This window comes from Gossypium arboreum, chromosome 11, assembly GCF_025698485.1.
Source record: "Gossypium arboreum isolate Shixiya-1 chromosome 11, ASM2569848v2, whole genome shotgun sequence".
In the NCBI taxonomy this organism is placed as follows: Eukaryota; Viridiplantae; Streptophyta; class Magnoliopsida; order Malvales; family Malvaceae; genus Gossypium; species Gossypium arboreum.
The window spans coordinates 135,395,187-135,418,377 of NC_069080.1; the positions used below are offsets into that span (position 1 = coordinate 135,395,187).

The 23,191-nt window shown below is 35.9% G+C and overlaps 1 protein-coding gene across 1 annotated transcript; it reads right to left on the reverse strand.

Annotated features, from left to right (window-relative positions):
* Nucleotides 1–1,468: 1,468 nt before the first annotated feature.
* LOC108471394 (uncharacterized) lies at nucleotides 1,469–21,618 on the reverse strand. The gene is given in 14 exon segments (XM_053021445.1): nucleotides 1,469–1,533; nucleotides 1,678–2,485; nucleotides 4,186–4,381; nucleotides 9,787–9,878; nucleotides 10,458–10,964; nucleotides 11,101–11,934; nucleotides 12,377–13,084; nucleotides 13,192–13,647; nucleotides 13,916–15,538; nucleotides 18,433–18,445; nucleotides 20,732–21,029; nucleotides 21,032–21,182; nucleotides 21,185–21,249; nucleotides 21,252–21,618. Coding segments are annotated over 14 exon segments (6,183 nt in total).
* Nucleotides 21,619–23,191: the final 1,573 nt, after the last annotated feature.

The window sequence follows — 23,191 nt, forward strand, 5'->3', positions numbered from 1 at the left end:
AAACATACCTATGCCATAAGTAGGGGTGTTTTTATTTGAAAAACATTTGTAGGGTAAACTACACTTGAGTTCATTAAACTATTAGTAAATTTACGTTTTGATAATTTAATTTTAAAAAAAGTTATAAAATGGTTATTGAACTATTTGAAAGTTTTCATTTAATTCATTGGACTGTTAAAAGCACTGCCATGTTGTCTTCTTGGTTCGCACCGCTTACACTGGTCAAAAACTTTAACAACCCAATGAATTAAATAAAAAACTTTTAAATAGTTCAATGATCATTTTATAACTTTTTGAAATTGAATGACCAGAACGTAAACTTACTAATAATTTAATGATCTTAGATGTAGTTTATTTTTTTTTTCTCGCTCAGTCTAATTATTTTTATTCCATAATCATGGCATGATTGGGAGTATTGGCCAAAATTTTGTATGATAAAATATGGGTAAAAAAAGAGAAACGGGAAAGAAAGATAGCAAAAAGTGTTATAATGAAACAAAAGTTCACAACTTTCTCGGATAACGACATTTTCAAGAATCTAAATTTTCTTCCTAAAAATGTAATATATTTTAACTATACTCATCCTAATTATTAGTAAAAAATTTAATTTGATTTGTTGAAGAATACTATTTAAGCTATCTCAACCTTATAAATCTTGATATATTATTTCTCGTGTTTCTTCTCTAAGATGGATAGAGAAGAAAACTAACATGCACTATAAAAAAAAATTACCAACATTTATAAGTACTAAAAAAAGTCATAAAATTCTCCTTATTAATATCACCGACTAAAGTACCGGAGAAAAGTTTTCAAGTTCATTAATATCACCGACTAGAGTACTGGAGAAAAGTTTTCAGAGAACTTGATCAATAGTGTTGGTATAATGTTTGTATTTACACGTGCCTTAGATATAGTGGTAAAGCACATTGCATTCTCAAGGAGAGAAGTAAATTCGAACCACAAAGATAATATTGTTAGGAGGGATAGTCACAAACCTCAAACATTAGATTCTAAATCAAATACGAATAGAATATAATGATGTAAACTTTGTATATCTCTTTATTTATTTGTAATTTAGTGGTATATCTTGTGACTACAAACTAGAGAATACAATTCAAGCAGCAAAGAGAAACGATATTGGGTTCCAAACAATATTGACTGCCAAAAAGATCAACAATTCTACTTGCAATCCAAAATTAATGCCTAATATTCAGCTTTCTAAAAAGTAAATGGTGCATGAATCACCGTTATGGATAATAAAGCAGGCTAATATATTTTATATGTTAACAAGATCAAATTGAATGAAAACACAAAGAATGCTTGAAATACAATCCCATGAATATAAAACCATCAAATCTCCAAAGTCAAGATTCAGTACTTGCTCACAAGAAATTGCCATTTAAGAACCTCTTCAAAATACCTCTCCTTTTGGCTTTTCATTTCGAAATTGTCATCTCACTTCAATTATTCAACGAACATGATTCTCCTTATGCCCACCATTTTTGTCCGTCTCTTCAGACATCTCATCACATTCTGTAATAACAAGGAGTCACATATAACAAGATGAGACTTGCATTTATACTTGAGCATATAAATTCATTATCAGATGGATTTACAATAAGCTTACAAGGTTACAATTAACATTTATATATTTCTACGAATTTCAGTACTCCGTACCTTCTTTGTTTAACTGCTCAATGGTAGAATTAAGGTCCCAAGTACATTTTCTAACATCCCGTCCTGTTTGTACCTCTTGTAGCTTTGGCGTGCTTAAAGCTCCATTGCAAAAATTCTCTATAGCGGGACAGTCAATCACTGTTACGTCATCCAATGATGGGAACTTCAAAGTGTAGTTCCCTGAACAAAAGCTTTTGAGGTTTTGTAAACCCTTAAGCTCCAAACATTTCAACTCCTTGAAAATAATCTCATGATATGTTGCTTCATCTCCATCACTTGCAATTACTTCTCTCATCATTTCACATCCTCCTATCTTCAGTGTAACAAGCTGCTCCAAACATTGGGCTTTCGAGGATGTAATCAGCTGTACCATCTCTTTGCAGTACCCAACCTCCAAAGTTGTAAGATTTCGTAAAGCTGAGGAAGCACGTGCTATATTGATTAAGTTGCCACACTTGTAAACTCGAAGAGTTTGAAGATTAGTACAAATGTGATGGAGGGGAGAGCCTCGATTCCATAGATGTGTCATCTTATCAACACCTTTCAATGTTAACTCGTTAATTCTTGGGAGCAACATTGTCACGTCTCTCTTCTCACCAACATCACCTTCGTAAGGACACAACTCTTTAAAATTGCAATCAACCATCTCAATCTTTTCCAAATTGGAAAATCTTTGTAGGAAACAGAATGAAAAAACTGTTGAATCATTGAGGTTTTCAATGATTTCAAGAACTTTAATATGGGAAAACAAGTCGATGGAAAACTGGCCACCTGTGATCGTTGCAATGACATCAGTAGTAAGTGAAATCTGTTTCAATTGAGGGATTATTTGAGAAGTTAACAACAAAAAATGGTAATATATTTGACTGGTTTTTGAATTGCAAAAGAATAGGAAGGTCTAACACAAACATGAGCCAATAAAAGAATCAATGAATTAAAAAACAGGCATTGATTAATTTTGCACTTTTCAATGCTTGATTTTGTTGTTTACTATTATTGAAAGGAAAAAAAATGCCATATGATTATTTTGATTAAAAAAATGTACTAACATTTAAACAATGTCATTAGTTCGATGACGTGTTAGTAACTTTGAATTTAAGTCCCACCGTATTCAAATACATAAGTTTTCTCTATGTTTATTCTGATTAATTATCATATTCTTGGTAAAATTTTGTTTTTATTCCCAAAATATCTATAATTTTTTATCTCAGTCTCAACTTTACTTTTGGTATTTTTCATGTTCGTTTTATAGCCCATTTATGGAGTTTATGGCTGCCCCTCCCAATAATATTATATCTAAAATTTGAATATGCGTTCTTTCCTTGAAGGCACAATGTGTTTTATTACTGCACCCAATATTTATTAATTCGGTCCCAACTCTTCACTTCTAAAATAAAACTAAGCTAGATTTGGGCATTCATTATGAAACATTCTAGTTGATATCTCTTTTTCACCTAGTACCCTTGATCTTTGGATTAGAACTTTTAAAATAAAAAAAAATTTAAATTTTAACATTTTTAAGTATAGAGTACACAAAATAAATCTTATATGTTGCTAATATAAAATGAAAACATTTAAAAATTTAATATAGTTGAATGACAAAAAAAATTAAATAGTTAAAAATTTATTTTGCAACTTCTCATAGTTTGGATGATAAAAAAAAAAAAATACTAATAATTGGGTAGTACCCTTCTTTATGTTACCATAAGTGTATGAATTACTTCCAAGTTCCAATTTTTTAAGTGTTGGGTTTGAATCTTTGGAAATTAAAAAAGAAAAAATGGTACCTTGATCCTCTTGTTTTAACAATTCCTTTTGTACCAGAAAAATAGATTCCAATGCCGTATTCATAATCTTATAGGATTAGGACTTTATAATAAAAAGCAAAATATATATACAAGGATCAATGGTAAAATAACCCTTTTAGTTTTAAAGACCAATATTTGTGTTTCCAGCTAGCTTTGTATATAGTTGGGGTGTCCAAACAAAATGCTTGTCGATTAAATTATAAAGTAATAACTTATGAAGATAGGATAAATTCTGAAGTTAGTGATGAATTTTTTTAATAAATGAAAATTAAATGTATTTAGTTGAGACTTGAGAGGTAATAAATTATTCAAGTAACTCAGATGAATCATCTTTAAATGAAACTATTTGTAAAGAAAGGGCGAAGAGACGGACCTTTCCAATGAGTAATAGTTGAGACAATACATGCCCAAACTTCTTAATCTTCGTTGGCGAATATGTCATCAACCTTTTTAACATAGGACACATTATGTTGTGCATTCCTGGATAGAAACACATGAGGTTTGGTAAATCCCAAAGTGCAAGGAAGGATAACTGATTAAATTCAAACAAAATTTTATGTTTGTTTAATCCTTCAACTCTCTTTGAAATAATCTCCTCCACCCCACAGCTATTGATAATAAGGGTCTTAAGTTGCTGAAGATCTTTGGCCGTTGAAAATGGAAACAGAGTCTTCAAACTCCAACATTCTTGAACATGTACTTCTCGAAGATTTTCAAAAGAACTATTTTCATTAGAATCCTTATTCCATACATGCTTCAACTTTGGCAAGCAAAAGAGTTTCACTTGTCTTAATTCACTGGTCACCATGCATGCTTCTACAATATCTAACACTCGAACTTGGAGTTGGAACACTTCTTCTAGTGAAGCACAATCAGTTACTATTAGTGTCTCCAACCTTTGGAAATCTCCGAGGAAAAAAGGTGAAAAAATGTTCAGCAATGCATCACAATGCTTTACTTTCAACACTTTCAAATTAGAAAACAATTTCGAACGAAGCTGCTGTTATTCCAATAGGGTCGGAAGCGTGTAAATTATTGTACTAAAAAATCACACAAAGTTCAATTCCCAGGGAAGAGAGGTGGATCACAAGGATCTCTTAAATACCAAGTCTTTCCTTAGTCAGAATATCCCTTCTATAGTAATTTAATAGCACAATTAAATACTACTATTATACCCTCAAATATTGAAAGAAAAATAGGACAAGAAAGAACACAAGAGTTTTAACGAGGTTCGGTAAATTATACCTACGTCCTCGGGCACTAACACCAGATGATAACTTTACTATCTCTAAAATATTACAAACAAATAGAATTCCTTAAGAATTCTCAAATGGGAGAAGAGAGAAACTAAGAGAGAAAGATTGGTTGGGATGGTTGAAATGAGAAATGGTTAGGCCTATTTATAGTTGAGGTTTAGGGACTAACTTGCAAATGGCCTAAAAAATTAGGGACCAAAATTGCAATTATCCCTTTCAACTTTAAACAACTTGCCAACTATTTTTTTCTTTCGGTGCCAATTGCACCTCTCACCATTTTTGACTTTTCAACACTTACCTTATTTGATTTTTCAACAATCTCCACCTTGAAGATTTGATTAGGATAATCACATCTTCACACATTTCCTTCAACTCCCCAAATTCGATAAAGTTATCTTTTGTAATGCCTCCAAATGCGCTCTCGAGCGCCATACACCTGAAGGTGCTCAAATTCTCAGGATGTTAATCAAGTTCAAACAATGATTAAACTTGATTGTTGTTACCACCTTGGTCATCATATCTGCGGGATTATCTGCTTTGCCGGAATCTTCAAGTAGAATTTTTCCTTTTCAAAGACTTCCCGCACAAAGTGATATCTTACGTCGATATGCTTGGTTCTTGAATGATAGACTTGATTTTTCGCTAAATGAATAGCGCTCTGATCGTCACAATATAGACTAATGTGACTTTGAACAACTCAAGTCTTTCAACAATCCATTAAGCCAAATAGCCTCCTTAATGACTTCAGAATCGCCATATATTCTCGCCTCAGTAGTAGACACACCATCATGAGATCAGAAGGTAGACTTCCAACTCACTGGGCTTTCGCAAGAGTAAACAGATACCCGTAGTTGAACGATGTTTATCTAAATCACCAGCAAAGTCGGAATCAACGTATCCAACTACAAACTGACCAAGTGCTTCATCCTGTTCAAAAATTAAACCAACATTTACGGTTTTTCGAAGATACCATAGAATCCATTTCACAGCTTGCCAATGTCCTTTTCCAGGATCATGCATATACCTGCTCACAACTCCAACAGCTTGTGAAATGTCAGGCCGCGTACACACCATCGCATACATCAAACTCCCAACTGCATTAGCATATGGGACTTTTGCCATATATTCTCTTTCTTCTTCAGTTCTCGGAGATAATTGAGTACTAAGTTTCAAATGAGAAGCAAGTGGGGTACTTACATGTTTTGTGTTTTCATTTACACCAAAACATTGTAATACCTTTTTCAGATATTGCTTCTGATTCAAACAAAGCTTGCCTCTCTGTCTATCTCTACTTATCTCCATGCCGAGAATTTTCTTGGCCTCACCTAGATCTTTCATCTCGAACTCTTGATTCAACTGAGCCTTCAGCTTATCTATCTCTTTTTGGCTCTTCGAAGCGATTAACATATCATCAACATATAAGAGTAGATAAATGAAAGATCCATCATGCGCTTCGCAAATACACACAATTGTCATATTTGCTTCTTGTGTACTTCTGCCTTCTCATAAAGCTATCAAATCGCTTGTACCACTGCCTTGGGGATTGCTTCAATCCATATAGCGATTTGTTCAGCTTACAAACCCAATTTCTACCACCAGCATCTTTGTATCCTTCGGGCTGAGTCATATAGATCTCCTCTTCTAACTCACCATGCAAGAAAGCCGTCTTAACATCAAGTTGAGCTAGCTCCAAATTCAACTATGCTACCAAGGCCAACAAAATTCTAATGGAGGAATGCTTCACAATAGGGGAAAATACATCATTGTAGTCAATTCCCTCCTTCTGAGCGTAGCCTTTAGCTACCAATCTTGCCTTGTAGTGAACATCTTTCTTGCTAGGAGATTCATCTTTCTTTGCGAATACCCACTTGCATCCGATTGCCCTTTTACCTTTCGGTAATTGCACCAACTCCCAAGTATTGTTCTTCAGGAGAGATTGCATTTCTTCATCCATGGCGCATTTCCATTTGTCACTTTCTAAGCTTTGCATTGCTTCTTGATAAGTGACAGAAATATCATCATCAACAACGGGAAGGGCATAGGCCACCATATCAGAAAATCGAGCAGGTTTACGAATTTCTCTCCGTGGCCTTGCAACTGCAACTGGTTCTGGTGTACTTAATGGTTCTTGGGTTAGAACCTCTTCAACCTCTAATTCCTCCATTGTGGCTGGAGAATTAGACTTATTAACTGGGCAAATCCCCATCTGCTCAAACTCCACCTGTTTTGGAGTACACTCTACCTGCTGTGGAGTATCGCTCGTCTGAATATCTTTATCTGCTACCTTTTCAATATGGCGATTCATCAAAGGTAACATCTCTCTACAGATCATTTTCTTTGTGTCTAAGCACCAAAGACGAAATCCCTTCACTCCGTAAGTGATTCTCATAAAGAGAGCTTTCTTTGCCCTCGGATCTAACTTTGACTCCTTCACATGGTAATATGCAGTGGATCCAAACACATGTAAGGAATCATAATCAGAGTGGTTTTCCGACCATACTTCCATAGGAGTTTTTCTTTCTAATGCGATGATGGCAAACGATTAACAAGATGGCCAACAGATGTCACACCTCATTTCAAAATTGCTTGCCCAACCCAGCATTGGACAACATACATCGAACTTTCTCCAGCAATGTTTGATTCATACGCTCTGCCACTCCATTCTATTGTGGTGTATCCCTAACTGTGAAGTGTCGAACAATACCATACTCTTGGCACACATCGAAGAACGGATCACTTCTATATTCCCCTCCATTGTCCGTCCTAAGCCGCTTGATTTTCTTGCCAGTCTGGTTTTCTATCATAGTTTTCCATTTAAGAAAAACTCCAAGCACTTCATCCTTAGTTTTCATGGTATACACCCAAACTCTTCTGGAAAAGTCATCAACAAAAGTAACAAAGTAGTGTTTTCCTCCCAACGAAGGTGTTTTGGAAGGCCCCCACACATCTGAGTGAACATATTCCAAAATACCTTTTGTATTATGGATAGCAGTGCCGAATTTCACTCTCTTTTTCTTTCCTAGAACACAATGCTCGCAAAATTTTAATTTGCAAGCCTTTGCACCTTTCAATAATCCTTGCTTTGCCAGAATTTACAAGGACTTTTCGCTGGCATGTCCCAACTTCATATGCCACAACTGCATTGAGTCCAATTCTTTGTTACTAGAAGCTGCAGCGACTACTCCAATAACTGTACTACCTTGGTAGTAATACAAGTTATTTTTCCTGATGCCCTTCAATATCACAAGTGCGCCAGATGTCACTTTCAAAATCCCATCTCTCATAGTAATAACTGAACCATTGGATTCCAAGGCTCCCAATGAGATGAGATTTTTCTTCAAAGCTGCACGCATCTTGAACATCGATCGAACTCGTTGATCCATCTTTATTCTTTAATTGGATTGAACCTATCCCAACAGCTTTCTGAGCATTGTCATTGCCCATATAAACAACTCCTCCATTTAGTTCTACTAAATCGAGAACCACTCCGGTTAGGGACATATGATAGGTACAACCCGAATCCAATATCCACTCATCCGAATGGAACGACGATGATGATGCAACCAAGGATAGTTCGAGTCACCGGTATCATGCTTTGCAACACAAGCATCTACAGCAGACTTTTCCCTTATTCTTCAACTTTGGATAATTTTTCTTCCAAAGGCCTTTCTCATGACAAAAGGCACATTCATCTTTCCCGAGTCCGGACTTTGACTTTGATCTCCTTTCGAGTTTTCTTCCGAGTGTATGAACGACCTCGGACTACTAAAGCTTCAGATCTCGATTGAGTTTTTCTGTTTGTCCTTCTTTCTCTGTTCATAACTATATAAGGCCGCATAGACTTCGCTCGAGATATATCACTCCTCGCCATGAAGTAGAGTAGTTTCTAGGAACTCAAACTCCTCGTGAAGTGACCCCAACAAGATCAAAGCCAAATCTTCATCTTTGAATGTCTCATCCATATTTAGCAAATCGGTGACTAACGATTAAATTTGGTGATGTGATCATTCATTGTGGTACTTGGGACGTAAGTGAAGCGAAATGTCTTTTCTTCAAGTGGAGCTTATTTTGACTGTTTTTCTTCAAAAAATTTTCTTCAAGTGCCACCCACAACTTATTTGCATAAGTCTCCTTTGAAAAAGCATACCTCTGCTCTCGAGAAAGGCATGATCGAATTGTGCCACATGCCAACCAATTGATTGCCTTCCAATCTTTCTCCTGTACATCATCTGGTTTCTTTTCATCAATGGCAATGTCTAGACCGTGCTGAAAAAGGGCATCTAGAACCTCACTTTGCCACATACCAAAATGGCCCGTGCCATCAAAGATCTCCACGGCCAATCTTGCATTTGCAATTGTCGGTCTTGTCCACATGGACGATGTTGAAGCTCCTACACCGACCGTTTTCTTCCATAATCTTTTCGATGTGGAAGATCAGTTTAAACTGCAACCACAGAGCATACTACGATTAACCTTCGGCTCTTGATACCACTCGTTATTCCAATAGGGTCGGAAGCGTGTAAATTATTGTACTAAAAAATCACACAAAGTTCAATTCCCAGGGAAGAGAGGTGGATCACAAGGATCTCTTAAATACCAAGTCTTTCCTTAGTCAGAATATCCCTTCTATAGTAATTTAATAGCACAATTAAATACTACTATTATACCCTCAAATATTGAAAGAAAAATAGGACAAGAAAGAACACAAGAGTTTTAACGAGGTTCGTAAATTATACCTACGCCCCGGGCACTAACACCGGATGATAACTTTACTATCTCTAAAATATTACAAACAAATAGAATTCCTTAAGAATTCTCAAATGGGAGAAGAGAGAAAACTAAGAGAGAAAAATTGGTTGGGATGGTTGAAATGAGAAATGGTTAGGCCTATTTATAGTTGAGGTTTAGGGACTAACTTGCAAATGGCCTAAAAAATTAGGGACCAAAATTGCAATTATCCCTTTCAACTTTAAACAACTTGCCAACTATTTTTTTCTTTCGGTGCCAATTGCACCTCCCACTATTTTTGACTTTTCAACACTTACCTTATTTGATTTTTCAACAGCTGCTTATACCATATCCTCTTAACATTCCTCAAATGGGAGAATGTGAGGTTCTCCAACTTGGGAAAAGCAACCTACAATGCATTATTCATGCCAATCAAAACAATTATTAGAAGAGGTAAATACACTAACAAGAGAAAATTTTAAACTTATATTTTTAATTCTCAAATATTCAATTTTCTTATAATATTTAATATTTTAATAGTTGAACTAAGTCGAAAGTTCAAACCTAATCGAGTGAATTGTTATGCTAGGTAAGTAATTAGAGTTTGAAATTTTGGATTTAAATTTTATTTGCTAGATAAATAATAAGAATGAAATACATACTTTATGCATAAAAGTATAATAACTTTTTCAAGTTGATTAATATAGTAGGAATTCAAAATTAATACTAAATAGCTCTTTAATAAATCCATGAATTTAAAAATAGTCATGAATATTATATTTATTTACTAAATTTACATTATTTTTAAAACCAAAGATCCATACAATACTTAATTGAGTTCAAACTTCATAACTAAATTATCATAAAATCTTCATTAAAAGTAAACTTCATAGCTCATAAGTCTTGATAGGTCGTACGATACATGTATATATAACACTAATTTGTGTAAATGTATAAATGAAGACTCATTCAATAAAATAAGCCTAACCTTGTTGGAGAAAAATGTAGTAACGTTATCAACTTCGTCACCAATTATTGCTTCTTTATCTTCATCTCTTGAAAATGTAGAAACAAATGTAGTCATGTTTGAACAACCAACTACCTTAATTTTATCCAAGGATGGAAATTCAAGACATTTACTTCCCTGGTAAAAGCTTGTCATATTTGGACAAGACTCCACTATAATGGATTGTAGGCGAGGGAATATGCTAATGATCTTGCTACTATCTGTTATTGCTTCCTCAACCATTGTAATTGAACACTCTTCTTTGATGACTTGTTTCAAATTACCGCATCTCTTGATTTCCATTTGCCGGAGTTGCCCTAGGCTGAAAGCTGTTGAAAGGTAAAAAATGTACCTCAAATTGTTGGAATTACAAATCTCCAGAAATTCAAGAACTGTAAAATCCAACATTTCTTGAGGATTTTTACTCCATATGTCTATGAGCTTTGGAAACTCTGAGAACTTCAAATGCTTTAGACCACGATATCCAACCTAAGAAGCAACATATCAAAAAGTCGAACTTTCATATCGACATATTTAACAGGGGTTCTACAATGCTATTGTGAAAATGAATTACACAAATCATAATTAAATTTATATATCTTTCAATGAATTTTTAAATCAGCACCTGCTCTTTGTATAATTGCTCCACCGTGGCATTAAGGTCACCAGCCCAACGCCCCCTAAAATCTGTTTCTGTTAACTGCACTTTATCCAGTTTTGGTGTGATTAGCTCTCCTTGACAGAAGTTCTTCATTCTAGGACACTGGCTCAAAGTAAATTGTTCTAAGGATGGACACCATAAGGTGTGATTCCCTGAACAAAAGCTTGTGAGGTTTTGTAAACAATGAAGCTCCAAACGTTTCAGCCCTCTAAAAACAGTCTCGTATGACGCTTCATCCCCGTCGCTTGCAACTACTTCTCTCATCATTTTACTTTCTCTTATCCTCATTGTAACAAGGCACACCAAACTTCGAGCATTGAAAGATGTTATTAGATCTAACATCTTATTGCATTTCCAGACATCTAAAGTTGTAAGAGTTTCAAAAAATGAAAGATCTAATCCTAAACAAATCAAATTGTCACACTCCCAAACTTCGAGACATTTGAGACTTGCACAAATATGGTCAAGTAGGGAGTTTTGTTTCCATAGATGTCTTATGTTCTTAATCGCAACCAATTTCAACTTCTTGATCTTTGGGATCGTGATGATCATGTCTTTATCTTCGCATGCATCGCTTTCAAAAGAATCTAGCTCTTTGAAATTGCAAGAACCCAGCTCAAGGCTTTCAAGATTGTAAAACCTTTTAAGGAAAGAAATTGGGAAAACATCTGATACATTAGAGTAGCAAGAAATCCGAAGAAATTTTATATTGAAAAATAAGTCGGACTCATACTGGCCATCACTTATCATCTCAATATCACCACGACTAAATGAAACATTCTCCAACTGGGGGATAACCTAAGAAGCAACAAATAAGAACAATGAGTTTTATAGAGTATTTGATTTAGAATTTCATTTAAATAGAAAGACCTAACACAAAATAACAACCATAAGATATCATATAAGCCCGTAAAGGAACTACGAAATCAAATGCTTGAAGTGATGTGAATTTGTAGTTTTAATTTCTATATTAAAATATGCATGTTAGAATTTTTTTTTAAAAAAAGCAATATAATTTATAAACTTGTAAAGAGTTACAAAGAATTCGATATTAAAATAAAATTTAGAACGGTTAGAGATTATTGGTTAGACAGGAAAAATATGAATTCAGTGATTATTTTAATTATTTTGTATTTTCAAATGAATATTTAAATGGATGTATTAGTTGAGAGGTACAAAATAATTTAAATACAATTTATAAACTTTGCCAAAAAAAAAAAAAGGGTGTGGCAGTTCATACCTTTTCAATGAGGAAAAGTGGATGTTGGATTTGGGATTCTTCATGCCCAAATATCTTAATCCTCCCACACCTAAATATCATTAATTGCTTTAGTGCAGTCCATGTTGTTTTATGCATTCTTGGGTAGAAATATGTTAGGTATGGTAGATTCCAAAATTCTAGGTAGGACAACTTATTAAATGCAAAACAAATTTCCTGTTCGTCTGATTCTTCAACACTCTTTGAAACAATCTCATCCAACCCACATCTATTAATAGTAAGTGCTTCAAGTTGCTGAAGATCTTTGGCAATTGAAAATGGAAACAAAGCTTTCAAGCTCCAACATTCCTGAATGCGTACTCGTTGTAGACCCTCAAAAGAAATATTTCCTTTGTGATAATTGGTCCAAACTTGCTTCAACTTTGGTAGGCGAACGAGATTCACTTCTTTTAATTGATTGTCTACCACATATGTTTCTTCAATATCTAAATCTTGCACTTGGAGTTGGAACACTTGTTCTAGTGAAGCACAATCAATCACTATTAATTTTTCCAATCTTTGAAAAAGCCCCAAAAGAAAAGGTGAAAAGATATTCAACAACGCATCACATTCCTTAACAGTCAACTCTTTTAGCATAGAAAAGGAATTTGTATGAAGTTGGTCGAACCATATCCTCTTTGCATTCCTCAAATGGGAAATTGTGATTTTCTCCAAGTTGGGAAAAGCAACCTACAATTCATTATTCATGCCAATGGAAACAATGATTAAAAGAGTTAAATATAACAACAAAAAGAAAAAAAAGCGAAATGAAAAATGCACTACACTAAAAAGAGCACCTTATTATTGAACAAAACTTCATGGGTAGGGATATCTTTCCTCATAGAATTATGGATGAATTCCTTCAATTCTGAACAATTTTCTATCTCAAGAATCGTTAAGACTGGAAATTCAATGGTATAATCTTCATGGCAAAATCTGATGAGTTTATGAAGACCCTTCAATTTGAGGATGTTCAATCGGGGGAAGCAGATTATAGCTCTATTTTTGAGTGTTTCTTGGATCATCTTATCCGTTGACATTATCTCTTGTATGCACTTGCACTCACTAATTTCCAAGCATTTGAGCTGCTGCAAATATTCAAGCATGGAGTCCGATAAGACATATTTCAAGTTGGCGCAGCCTTGAATGATCAAACTTGTCAAATTTTGAGTTGAACAAAACGCTTGAGAACTCCATATTCTTTCAATGCCAATTGAGAATAGTTTCAACTTCTCTAGCTTAGGAAACAATATCTGCACACAAGCACTTGTTTACTTGCGAAATCTAATCTTATTAAAGGCAAATTAAAAAAAAGCTCTTTAATTTGATATTTCCATTGGCTTTAATGCTACACAAAATATTATAAAAAAATATAATTTAGTTTATACAAAACATTAAGTGAATGTCTTGTGTAATTGAATAATATTTTGTGTAGTTTATACAAAACATTATAAAAATTTTAAAAATAAGTGTAGTAGATTAAAATGCATTCACTGGATGAAGAAAAAAGTATTTAAATACCTTTTGCTTGAAAAGGGAAATTTCTTGTGGAGATATGGAAGTTGAACCTTCTTTTTTGGAGCAAAAGCTAATGAGATTCGGTAGACCCTGCAGTGTCAGTGACTCAAGTTGAAGAAATTCAATTTTCTGAACTGCATCACTCCCTTTAAGGATATATTGGACCATCGCGCCATTCTGGATATGCAGATTCTTCAATTGCTGAAAATAATTCCCAACTTCTAATTCATGCAACAAAATCTCCACACCTTTCACTTCATCTATATATAAATTTTCAGCTTTCTTCAATAAAACTTTGACTCCATTATTAAGAAAGCTAATGTTTGTCCGCAGGTTAAGCTTTAGGGTTCTGGAGTACTCACGAACCCAACTCCAATTCCAATCCCAATGCGTTGCTTCTCCGATGAAAATCATGTATCTTTGCAACTTTTCAAAGGAGAAGTCTTTGGGAATAATCTTGGCATTAGAGATATGAATTTCTAAAGCAGTTAAACATGACAAAGCTTTCAATTCAGCAAGACTAGAATTGCTTTCCTGACTGGAGTGTCCATCTGCTCCCCATTCATCAAAATCCTTATCCATATATAGTTCTTCTAATCTAGACAATTTACACAAGACACCAGGTGGAATTCTTTTGAGTTTGGAACAACCACGTAAATCTAACCGCTTTAGCTTAGTCAGTTGTCCAATTTCATTGTGTAGCATTTCAATATCAGAACTCACAATGTTAAGAATTTCCAGATTCTTGAGCTCTCCAATAAGGGTTATATCTCCCAACACACAATTAATCAAGACTAGTGCTCGAAGGTTTCCTAGCAAAGAAATTGATGAAGGCAAGTTCATGCCAGCCAAATATAGGACTTTAAGATTTTTCGTTGCCTTAAAAAAGTTTGTTGGTATTTTCATCCAAGGATCCTTGCTACCCATACCCATTAAAGTAAGTTTGGGGCATTTCAACTGATCAGGAAGCTCGCTCATACCAAAACATGATATTTTATCGCACTCTTTCATTGTTTCATCATCTGGCCAATCATTCAAATCATGTTTGCTACTTAAAACAAACACAGGGTTGCCTTTGGAAGCGATTGACATGGCCACATCAGAAATAAGATCATGCATATCAAAGTGCATATTGGTATTACCATCAAGTAACAAACAAGAGGCTTTGAGATGACTCACCACTGTCAACAGTTTGTTCCTTGTTTCTTTAATTGTACTGACACCATGAAATAACCCTAAGCCCATTGCCAACACAAGCAACAAATCAAGGGAAGCATTATGACCCATTAGACTGCAAAGTAAGAAAATCTGTCTATGGTCCTCGCTTTGTAAACGATCGTAACTCCACTTTATAGTTGAATATACAGTTGCTGGTACTCCTTGGAAGTTGCTCGACGATGGCTTGCTTAGCTGTCGCAAAGCATCCTCCCATACAAATGGAAGCTCATTTCTCAAAAACGTCGAAAGTGTTCTAATGGCAATTGGTAGACCACCACATTTTTTAGCTACCTCAGTTGCTATAGGCAACAAGTCAGAACTTTCAACACCATCCCCTATAATGTTCTTGAAGAAATGCCATGCTTCTTCATGTTCTAAAACTCCGATTGGAAAACTCTTTTTAGCATTGTTGCGCGGAAGCGTGTGAAAGAGTAAAATTATTGTACTGAAAAATCACACCAAGTTCAATTCCCAGGAAAGAGAGGTAGATCACGAAGATCACTTAAATACCAAGTCTTTCCTAGCCAGAATATCCCTCTATCGTAATTTAATAGCACAATAAATCACTACAATCACATTCACAAAATATGCAAAACAAATAATAAAGAACACCAGAATTTTAACGAGGTTCAACAAATTTTGCCTACGTCCTCGGGCACTACCAAATATATTTCACTCCAAAAATTACAAGTGAAATTTACAAATAGAGAGAGAGAATAATGCCTTAAGTAGAGAATGGCAATTATGGGATGAAGAAAGTAAGAAATGGTTAGGCCTATTTATAGTTGAGGTTCAAGGATCAACTTGCAATGTCCCTATACAATTAGGGACCAAAATTGCAATTATCCCATGCCAACTTTTAACCCAACTTGCCAACCAATATTACTTTCATTTTTCGTGCCCACCCATTTTGACTTTTCAAACAAATGGGTGGGTTCCAATAATCTCCACCTTGAAGATTTGATTAGGATAATCTTATCTTCACACAATTCTTTCTGCCTTTGACAACAATACTTGATAGTGCCTTCTTCAACTGTTAAACTTGCAGGATATTAATCAAGTTCAAACAATGTTCGAACTTGGTTGCTGTTACCACCTTGGTCATCATATCTGCGGGATTATCTGCAGTCTTGATCTTCTGAAGACAAATTTTCCCCTCTTCAATAATTTCCCGCACAAAATGGAATCGTACGTCGATATGCTTTGTACGTGCATGATAGACTTGATTCTTTGCTAAATGAATAGCACTTTGACTATCACAATACACGTTAATATGCTCCTGAACCAACCCCAAGGTTTTAGCCATACCTTGTAACCAAATAGCCTCCTTTACAGCCTCTGTTACAGCCATGTACTCGGCTTCTGTGGTTGACAATGCAACTGTAGACTGTAGTGTAGACTTCCAACTTATTGGTCCTCCAGCAAGTGTAAACACATAACCGGTGGTTGATCTTCGCTTGTCCAAATCACCGGCATAGTCAGAATCAACGTACCCAATAACACCTTTACCAAGTGTATTATCCTGCTTGAACAGTAATCCAACATCCACGGTCTTCTGAATATACCGTAGAATCCATTTCACGACTTGCCAATGTACTTTTCGTGATTATGCATATACCGCTCACTATACTAACTTTTCGTGAAATGTCGGGTCTTGTACACACCATTGCATACATCAAGCTACCCATCGCATTAGAATACGGAACTTGCAACATGTATTCTCGTTCCGTATTCGTCAAGGAGATAGTTGTGCGAAAGCTTGAAATGAGAAGCCAACGGGTACTTACGTGTTTTGTCTGCTTCGCTCATGCCAAACTGTGTAGTACCTTTTTCAAATACCGCTTCGAGACAAGCTAACTCTATTATGAGCTCTATCTCTCATATTTCCATGCCGAGAATCTTTTAGCTTCTCCTAGATCTTTCATCTCAAACTCGAGATTGAGTTGAGTCTTCAATCTTTCAATCTCAACTTTGCTCTTAGATGCTATTAGCATATCATCAACATATAAGAGCAAGTATATGAAAGTTTCTTCTTGTAGCTTCAAAATACACGTAATGATCAAATTTACTTCTTGTGTATCTTTGCCCTTTCATGAACTCGATCAAATCGCTTGTACCATCGCCTCGAGATTGCTTCAATCCATAAAGCGACTTTGTCGGTTTGCAAACCCAATTTTCTTTTCCAAGAACCTTGAATCCATCCGCCGAGTCATATAGATTTCTCTTCCAAATCACCGTAAAAAGCGGTCTTCACATCAAGTGAACTAGTTCAAGATCATATTGCGCAACCAAGGCTAGCAAAATCCGAATAGACGAATGCTTCACAACCGGAGAAAACACTTCATTGTAATCTATTCCTTCTTCTCGAGCGTAACCCTTTGCTACCAATCTAGCCTTGTATCGAATTTCAATTTTATCAGGAAATCCTTCCTTCTTTGCATATACCCATTTGCATCCAATTGCCTTCTTTCCCTTGGGTAGTGTCACCAACTCCCAGGTCTTATTTTTATGAAGAGACGCATTTCTTCATTCATTGCTTGCTTCCACTTTACACCATCGTGGTTACTTATCGCTTCGTAAGTAGAAGGAACATCATCATCTGCAATTGGAAGTGCATAGGCCACTATATCATCAAAGCGAGCGAGGCTTACGAATCTCTCTTCTTGGCCTTCTATATGCAATTGAATCTTGTTGTCAGTAGAGGTTCTTGGTAGGAACCTCTTCATCATTTGTCCCTCCAATATTAGTCGGATCATCGTTAACCTTTTCAAGCTCCACCGCCGCAAAGTACTACTCGGTTTTGTCATCCTTTTGTGAATCCTTGTACTTCAACATGGTTGATTCATCAAAAGTCACATCTCTCTCGAAAACAATTTTCCTTGTATTAGGACACCGAGACGGTATCCTTTACTCCATCGCTTATACCCAAGAATAATGCTTTCTTTGCTCTTGGGTCTAACTTAGATTCTTTACATGATAATATGCAGCTTGAACCAAATACATGTAAAGAATCATAATCGAGAGTGATTTACTATCCACATCTCCATAGGAGTTTTTCCATTTATTGCGGTGATGGCAAACGGTTAATTAGATGGCACGATATGTAATCGCCTCAAATTCAAAATTCTTTGTCCAATCCAAGATTGGACAACATACATCGAACTTTCTCCAAGATAGTTCGATTCATGCGTTCGCCACCCCATTCTGCGTGGTGTATCCCGAATAGTGAAGTATCGCACAATGCCCTCATCTTGGCATACTTGTAGAAATGGATCATTTTGTACTCAAGACCATTATCCGATCAAGTCGTTTGACCTTTCGACCGACCGAGTCTCCACCATCTTCTTCCATTTCGTAAATGCATCCAAAACTTCACTTTTTCTTTTCATTAGATACACCCATACTTTTCTTGAATAATCATCAACAAAAGTAACAAAATAGTGCATACCTCCCAAAGAAGCTACTTTGGTAGGTCCCCACACATCATCGTGAACGTAGTCCGAATTCCTTTCAGATTGTGAATTGTCGGACCAAATTTTACCCTCTTCGCTTGCCCGAACACAATGTTCACAGTAATTCCATTTTGCAAGAATTTGCACCTTTCAACAAGCCTTGCTTCGCCAATGTCCGCAAAGCTTTTTCACCAAAGATGTCCCAATCGCATATGCCATAATCTGTAGCCTCTGAATCTACATCTTTTGTAGAAATTGTTGATGTTGATCCAATAACTGTACTTCCATTTAAAAAGTACAAGTTATTTCTTCTTGTGCCTTTCATCACCGCCAATTGCCCACTACTACTTTTAGTAATCCATCTCTCAAAGTGATTGTGAGCCCTTTAGATTCTAGGGCCCCTAATGAGATGAGATTTTCTTCGTGCTAGGTACGTAGCGAACATCTGTCAAGACTTGGATTGAGCCGTCGTGATTCTTCAATTGGACTGCATCCACTCCCATTGTCTTACAAGCACTATCATTGCCCATAAGAACAATTCCACCTTCTAGCTTTTAAGACTAGAAAACCAGTCCTTATTAGGACACATATGGTAAGTACATCCTAATCCAAAATCCACTCATCCGCTTGACATGCCATTGCCATGCCAACCAAGCTAAAGTCGACTCCTCATCATGTTCACACATGCATTAGAAATAGCCTTGCCCTTTTGTAGCTTAGGACAATTCTTTTTCCAATGCCCTTTTCATGGCAAAAGGCACATTCATCTTTAGGCGGGTCTCCCTTGACTTTCCCTTCTACCGATTTGTCATTGTGTAAACTTCCTCTTACTGTTAAGACTTCTGCGGTTGTATCTCTGTGATCTCTTTTATCTTTCTTTTGAGTTTCAGATCTATACAACGTACTACAGACTGCATCAAATGTGATCGTGTCCTTCCCATGAAGCAATGTGGTGGTAAGATGATCATATTCATCAGGAAGGGAATTCAACAACAATAATGCCTTGTCTTCATCTTCAAATTTCTCATCCAAATTTAGCAAGTCTGCTAAAATTTTATTGAATGAGTTCACATGGTCATTCATCGACATACCGGGTGCATACGTGAATCGATAAAGTTTCTTTTTCATATAAAGCCTATTTTCAAGACTTTTCGTTAGAAACTTTTCTTCCAGTGTATCCCATAACTTCTTCACGATGTCTCCTCATGACAGAGTACTTCGCTCTTTGGCCAAACATAGGCGGATTGTACCACACGCTGTCTATTGATCTTGGCCCACTCCTTGTCATCCATCTTGTCGGTTTTTCTTCAAGGGCTATATCTAGCTCTTGCGACATAAGACATCCAGATCTCACATTGCCACATACCAAAATTATTGGTACCGTCAAATTTCTCTACTTCAAATTTTGCATTTGTCACAAGAGTCCTTATCGATGACGATCTTTCCGCCATTTTTCTCCTCAATCCCAACCATCAGATCGTGAACAAGATCAGATTCAGTAAATAGTACCGTATCGTGAATAGTACTATATACGTAAATAGTGCTATATACGTGAATAGTACCGTAAACGGTCGTATTCCCCAAGTACGAATCTGCTCGATACCAATTGTTGGGCGAGCGCGTGAAAGAGTAAAATTATTGTCTTGAAAAATCACACCAAGTTCAATTCCAGAAAGAGAGGTAGATCACGAAGATCACTTAAATACCAAGTCTTTCCTAGCCGAATATCCTCTATCGTAATTTAATAGCACAATAAATCACTACAATCACATTCACAAAATATGCAAAACAAATAATAAAGAACACGAATTTTAACGAGGTTCAAAGAATTTTGCCTACGCCCTCAGCACTACCAAATATATTTCACTCCAAAATTACAAGTGAAATTTACAAATAGAGAGAGAGAATAATGCCTTAAGTAGAGAATGGCAATTATGGGATGAAGAAAGTAAGAAATGGTTAGGCCTATTTATAGTTGAGGTTCAAGGATCAACTTGCAATGTCCCTATACAATTAGGGACCAAAATTGCAATTATCCCATGCCAACTTTTAACCCAACTTGCCAACCAATATTACTTTCTACTTTCGTGCCCACCCATTTTGACTTTTCAAACAAATGGGTGGGTTCCAATAAGCATCCATATCCAACAAAACATTAAGATCTCTGGATGTCAGCAGTATGGTGCATCCCTGATCCTCGTCTCCCAAAGGAATCCCCACTTCCATCAGGTCTAATTTTGCCCAAATGTCATCTAAAACAACAAGAATCTTCTTCTCTTTCTTCAACCTTTGGCACAAACGACTTGCTCTTCCAGTCATACTTTGCTCCTCAAATTTCAATCCCAACATATCTGCAATTTGATCTTGAATTTTCTGGACGTCAGGAGTATGAGTCACAACAGCCATAACCACCGAGTCGAATAACTTATCTTCTTTGACTTGTCGACAACTTCTTTCACAAGCGTAGTCTTGCCAACACCAGCATTCCGCACTCCTATTATGTTGACATTAGGATCTTTCACCGCCTCCGTGATTTTGTTAAACATCAGCCTTCTTGAATCAAAGTCCTCAAAATCTTTAGGAGGTACAAACAATATAGGTCATGGACATCCCGATATGATACTTTGTCAAACCCGCCTTTGCTTTGGAGGAGTTCATCAACGGCAATGCATCTTCTTCTGCTTTCTTGCTAAGCTGATAGCGAGCCTTGAAATTAGGGCACAAGCCGATGAAACACTTGCTCTTTGCTTCGTCTTCAAGACCCTTCACTTCCTTCAACTCTGAATCAGTCATTTTGTCGGCTTTCGCCAGCCAACTGTTGACTTCGGGGTATATATCCTCGCCATTCTTTTCAGCAGCATCAACATCTAGCAGCAGTCTGTCTCTTTTGTCTTTCAACGTCTCGACTTTCTTCTCGAAATCCGAAACCATTCTTCTATAGCGGTAAACATAGCTGAAATTACGTCTAACTTTTTGGAACACGTATCCCGCAACTCCGATAACAAGGTTGCTAGCCGTGCCCGTAATAACTTCCATGTTTTTCTTGGGAAAGGGGTATTCAAAACTCAAGCAAAAAGTGCATGTGATAGAGTGAGAGGGGAGATTCAAATAATAATAAGGAAACAAGGAAACTGTTGTTACAAACAAGAAGCTAATGCGAAGCAGAAGATGATCAGAGGGGAGTAGGAGACAAAGAGTGAAGAATTGGAAAAGGTTTATTTTGTGGACTGAACGTAGCTAAGATGGGAAAATAGAGAAGGAAACAGTTGTGGGTTTAGGTAGGCAGTAGCTGAGATCTAAGTAATGGAGATGAGGAACCTGCAATATTCAAGCACAACAACCGATGACTTTCGCACAGGAAATTAAAAAAGATGTGGGATTCAGACATCAATTTCTATAACTATTATCGTAAATAGTATTGAAATGTAGAACTATTGTTTTTTGATCTAGATAAATTCAAGTTCGGAAATAATGGTATGAAATACTGACACCATATTAATATACTTTTTAATAATTTAATGTTAATTTATTCTAAATTTCATATTTTCATTAAAATTTTGAAATTAAGTTATTTTACTGGTGAACTGAAAAAACGACTTATCCTTTTATTTTCCCAAGTCATTTTACACTCGCTTCTCTTAGTTCTTTACTCATGTTCTTTTCACAAAATCATCTTGCTTTTCTCCCTTTCACCAGCATCGTGCCTTCTCTCATCGGCGACATTAAACAAATCAAAACACGTTGAGACATCTCGATTTTGGTACAGTCTCTATTTTCGCTATTTCAGAAATTAAACATGTGACCTTATTTATTCTTGCTCTTCTAATCTTGTAACGCCTCAATATTCGCGAATTCTGTGAATGTTGGCATAGGTTTAATTATGTTAGTGGGCCTTTAGAAGGCCCAAGCTTAAGATAGAACCCGGTAATTTTAGTTAATTTTTGTTCCATAAGAAAAAGGGAGTGAAATTATGAAATAGGACCTATGTGAAAATGTTTGAAAATGCTATAGGCTAATTTGTAGTGGCCAAATAAATAATAGTGCAAAATAGGAGGATTTGCATGTCAAATTCCCCACTTTTAATGTAGTGGCCGGCCAAGGTGATGGATAGTTGATAATGTATGCATTTTAGCATTTTAATAGTTAATGGATGATGGGGATTAGCATTTTAATAGTTAATGGATGATGGGCATGGAAAGCATTATGGGCATATTTTTATTGGAATTATGGCATGAGTATGGCACAAATATTAGTATATCATTTATGTGTCATAAAATGTTGAGAGAGAGCAAATAGGGGAGGAAACCCTTGAATATTCGGTCACTAGGAGGGGGAAAAATTGAAGGTAAGTTCTTGGTACTTTGCTTCTATCTTGATGTTCATGAGTTCTTCTTGATTCTACCCTAACTCATGAAGCATATTTTGGTTTTTGGTTGTTGTTTCATGTTCTTTTGATGAAAAATAGAAGATAGGTGAAGTTGAGCCAAACAAATGAGCATGCATGTGCCTTAGATGTTAAGGGGAAAAATCAGCTAACATGTTGTGCTTTAAAATGATGAAATGGAGATTATACTTAAGTAAAATCATAGATATGTGATGATTGATTGGT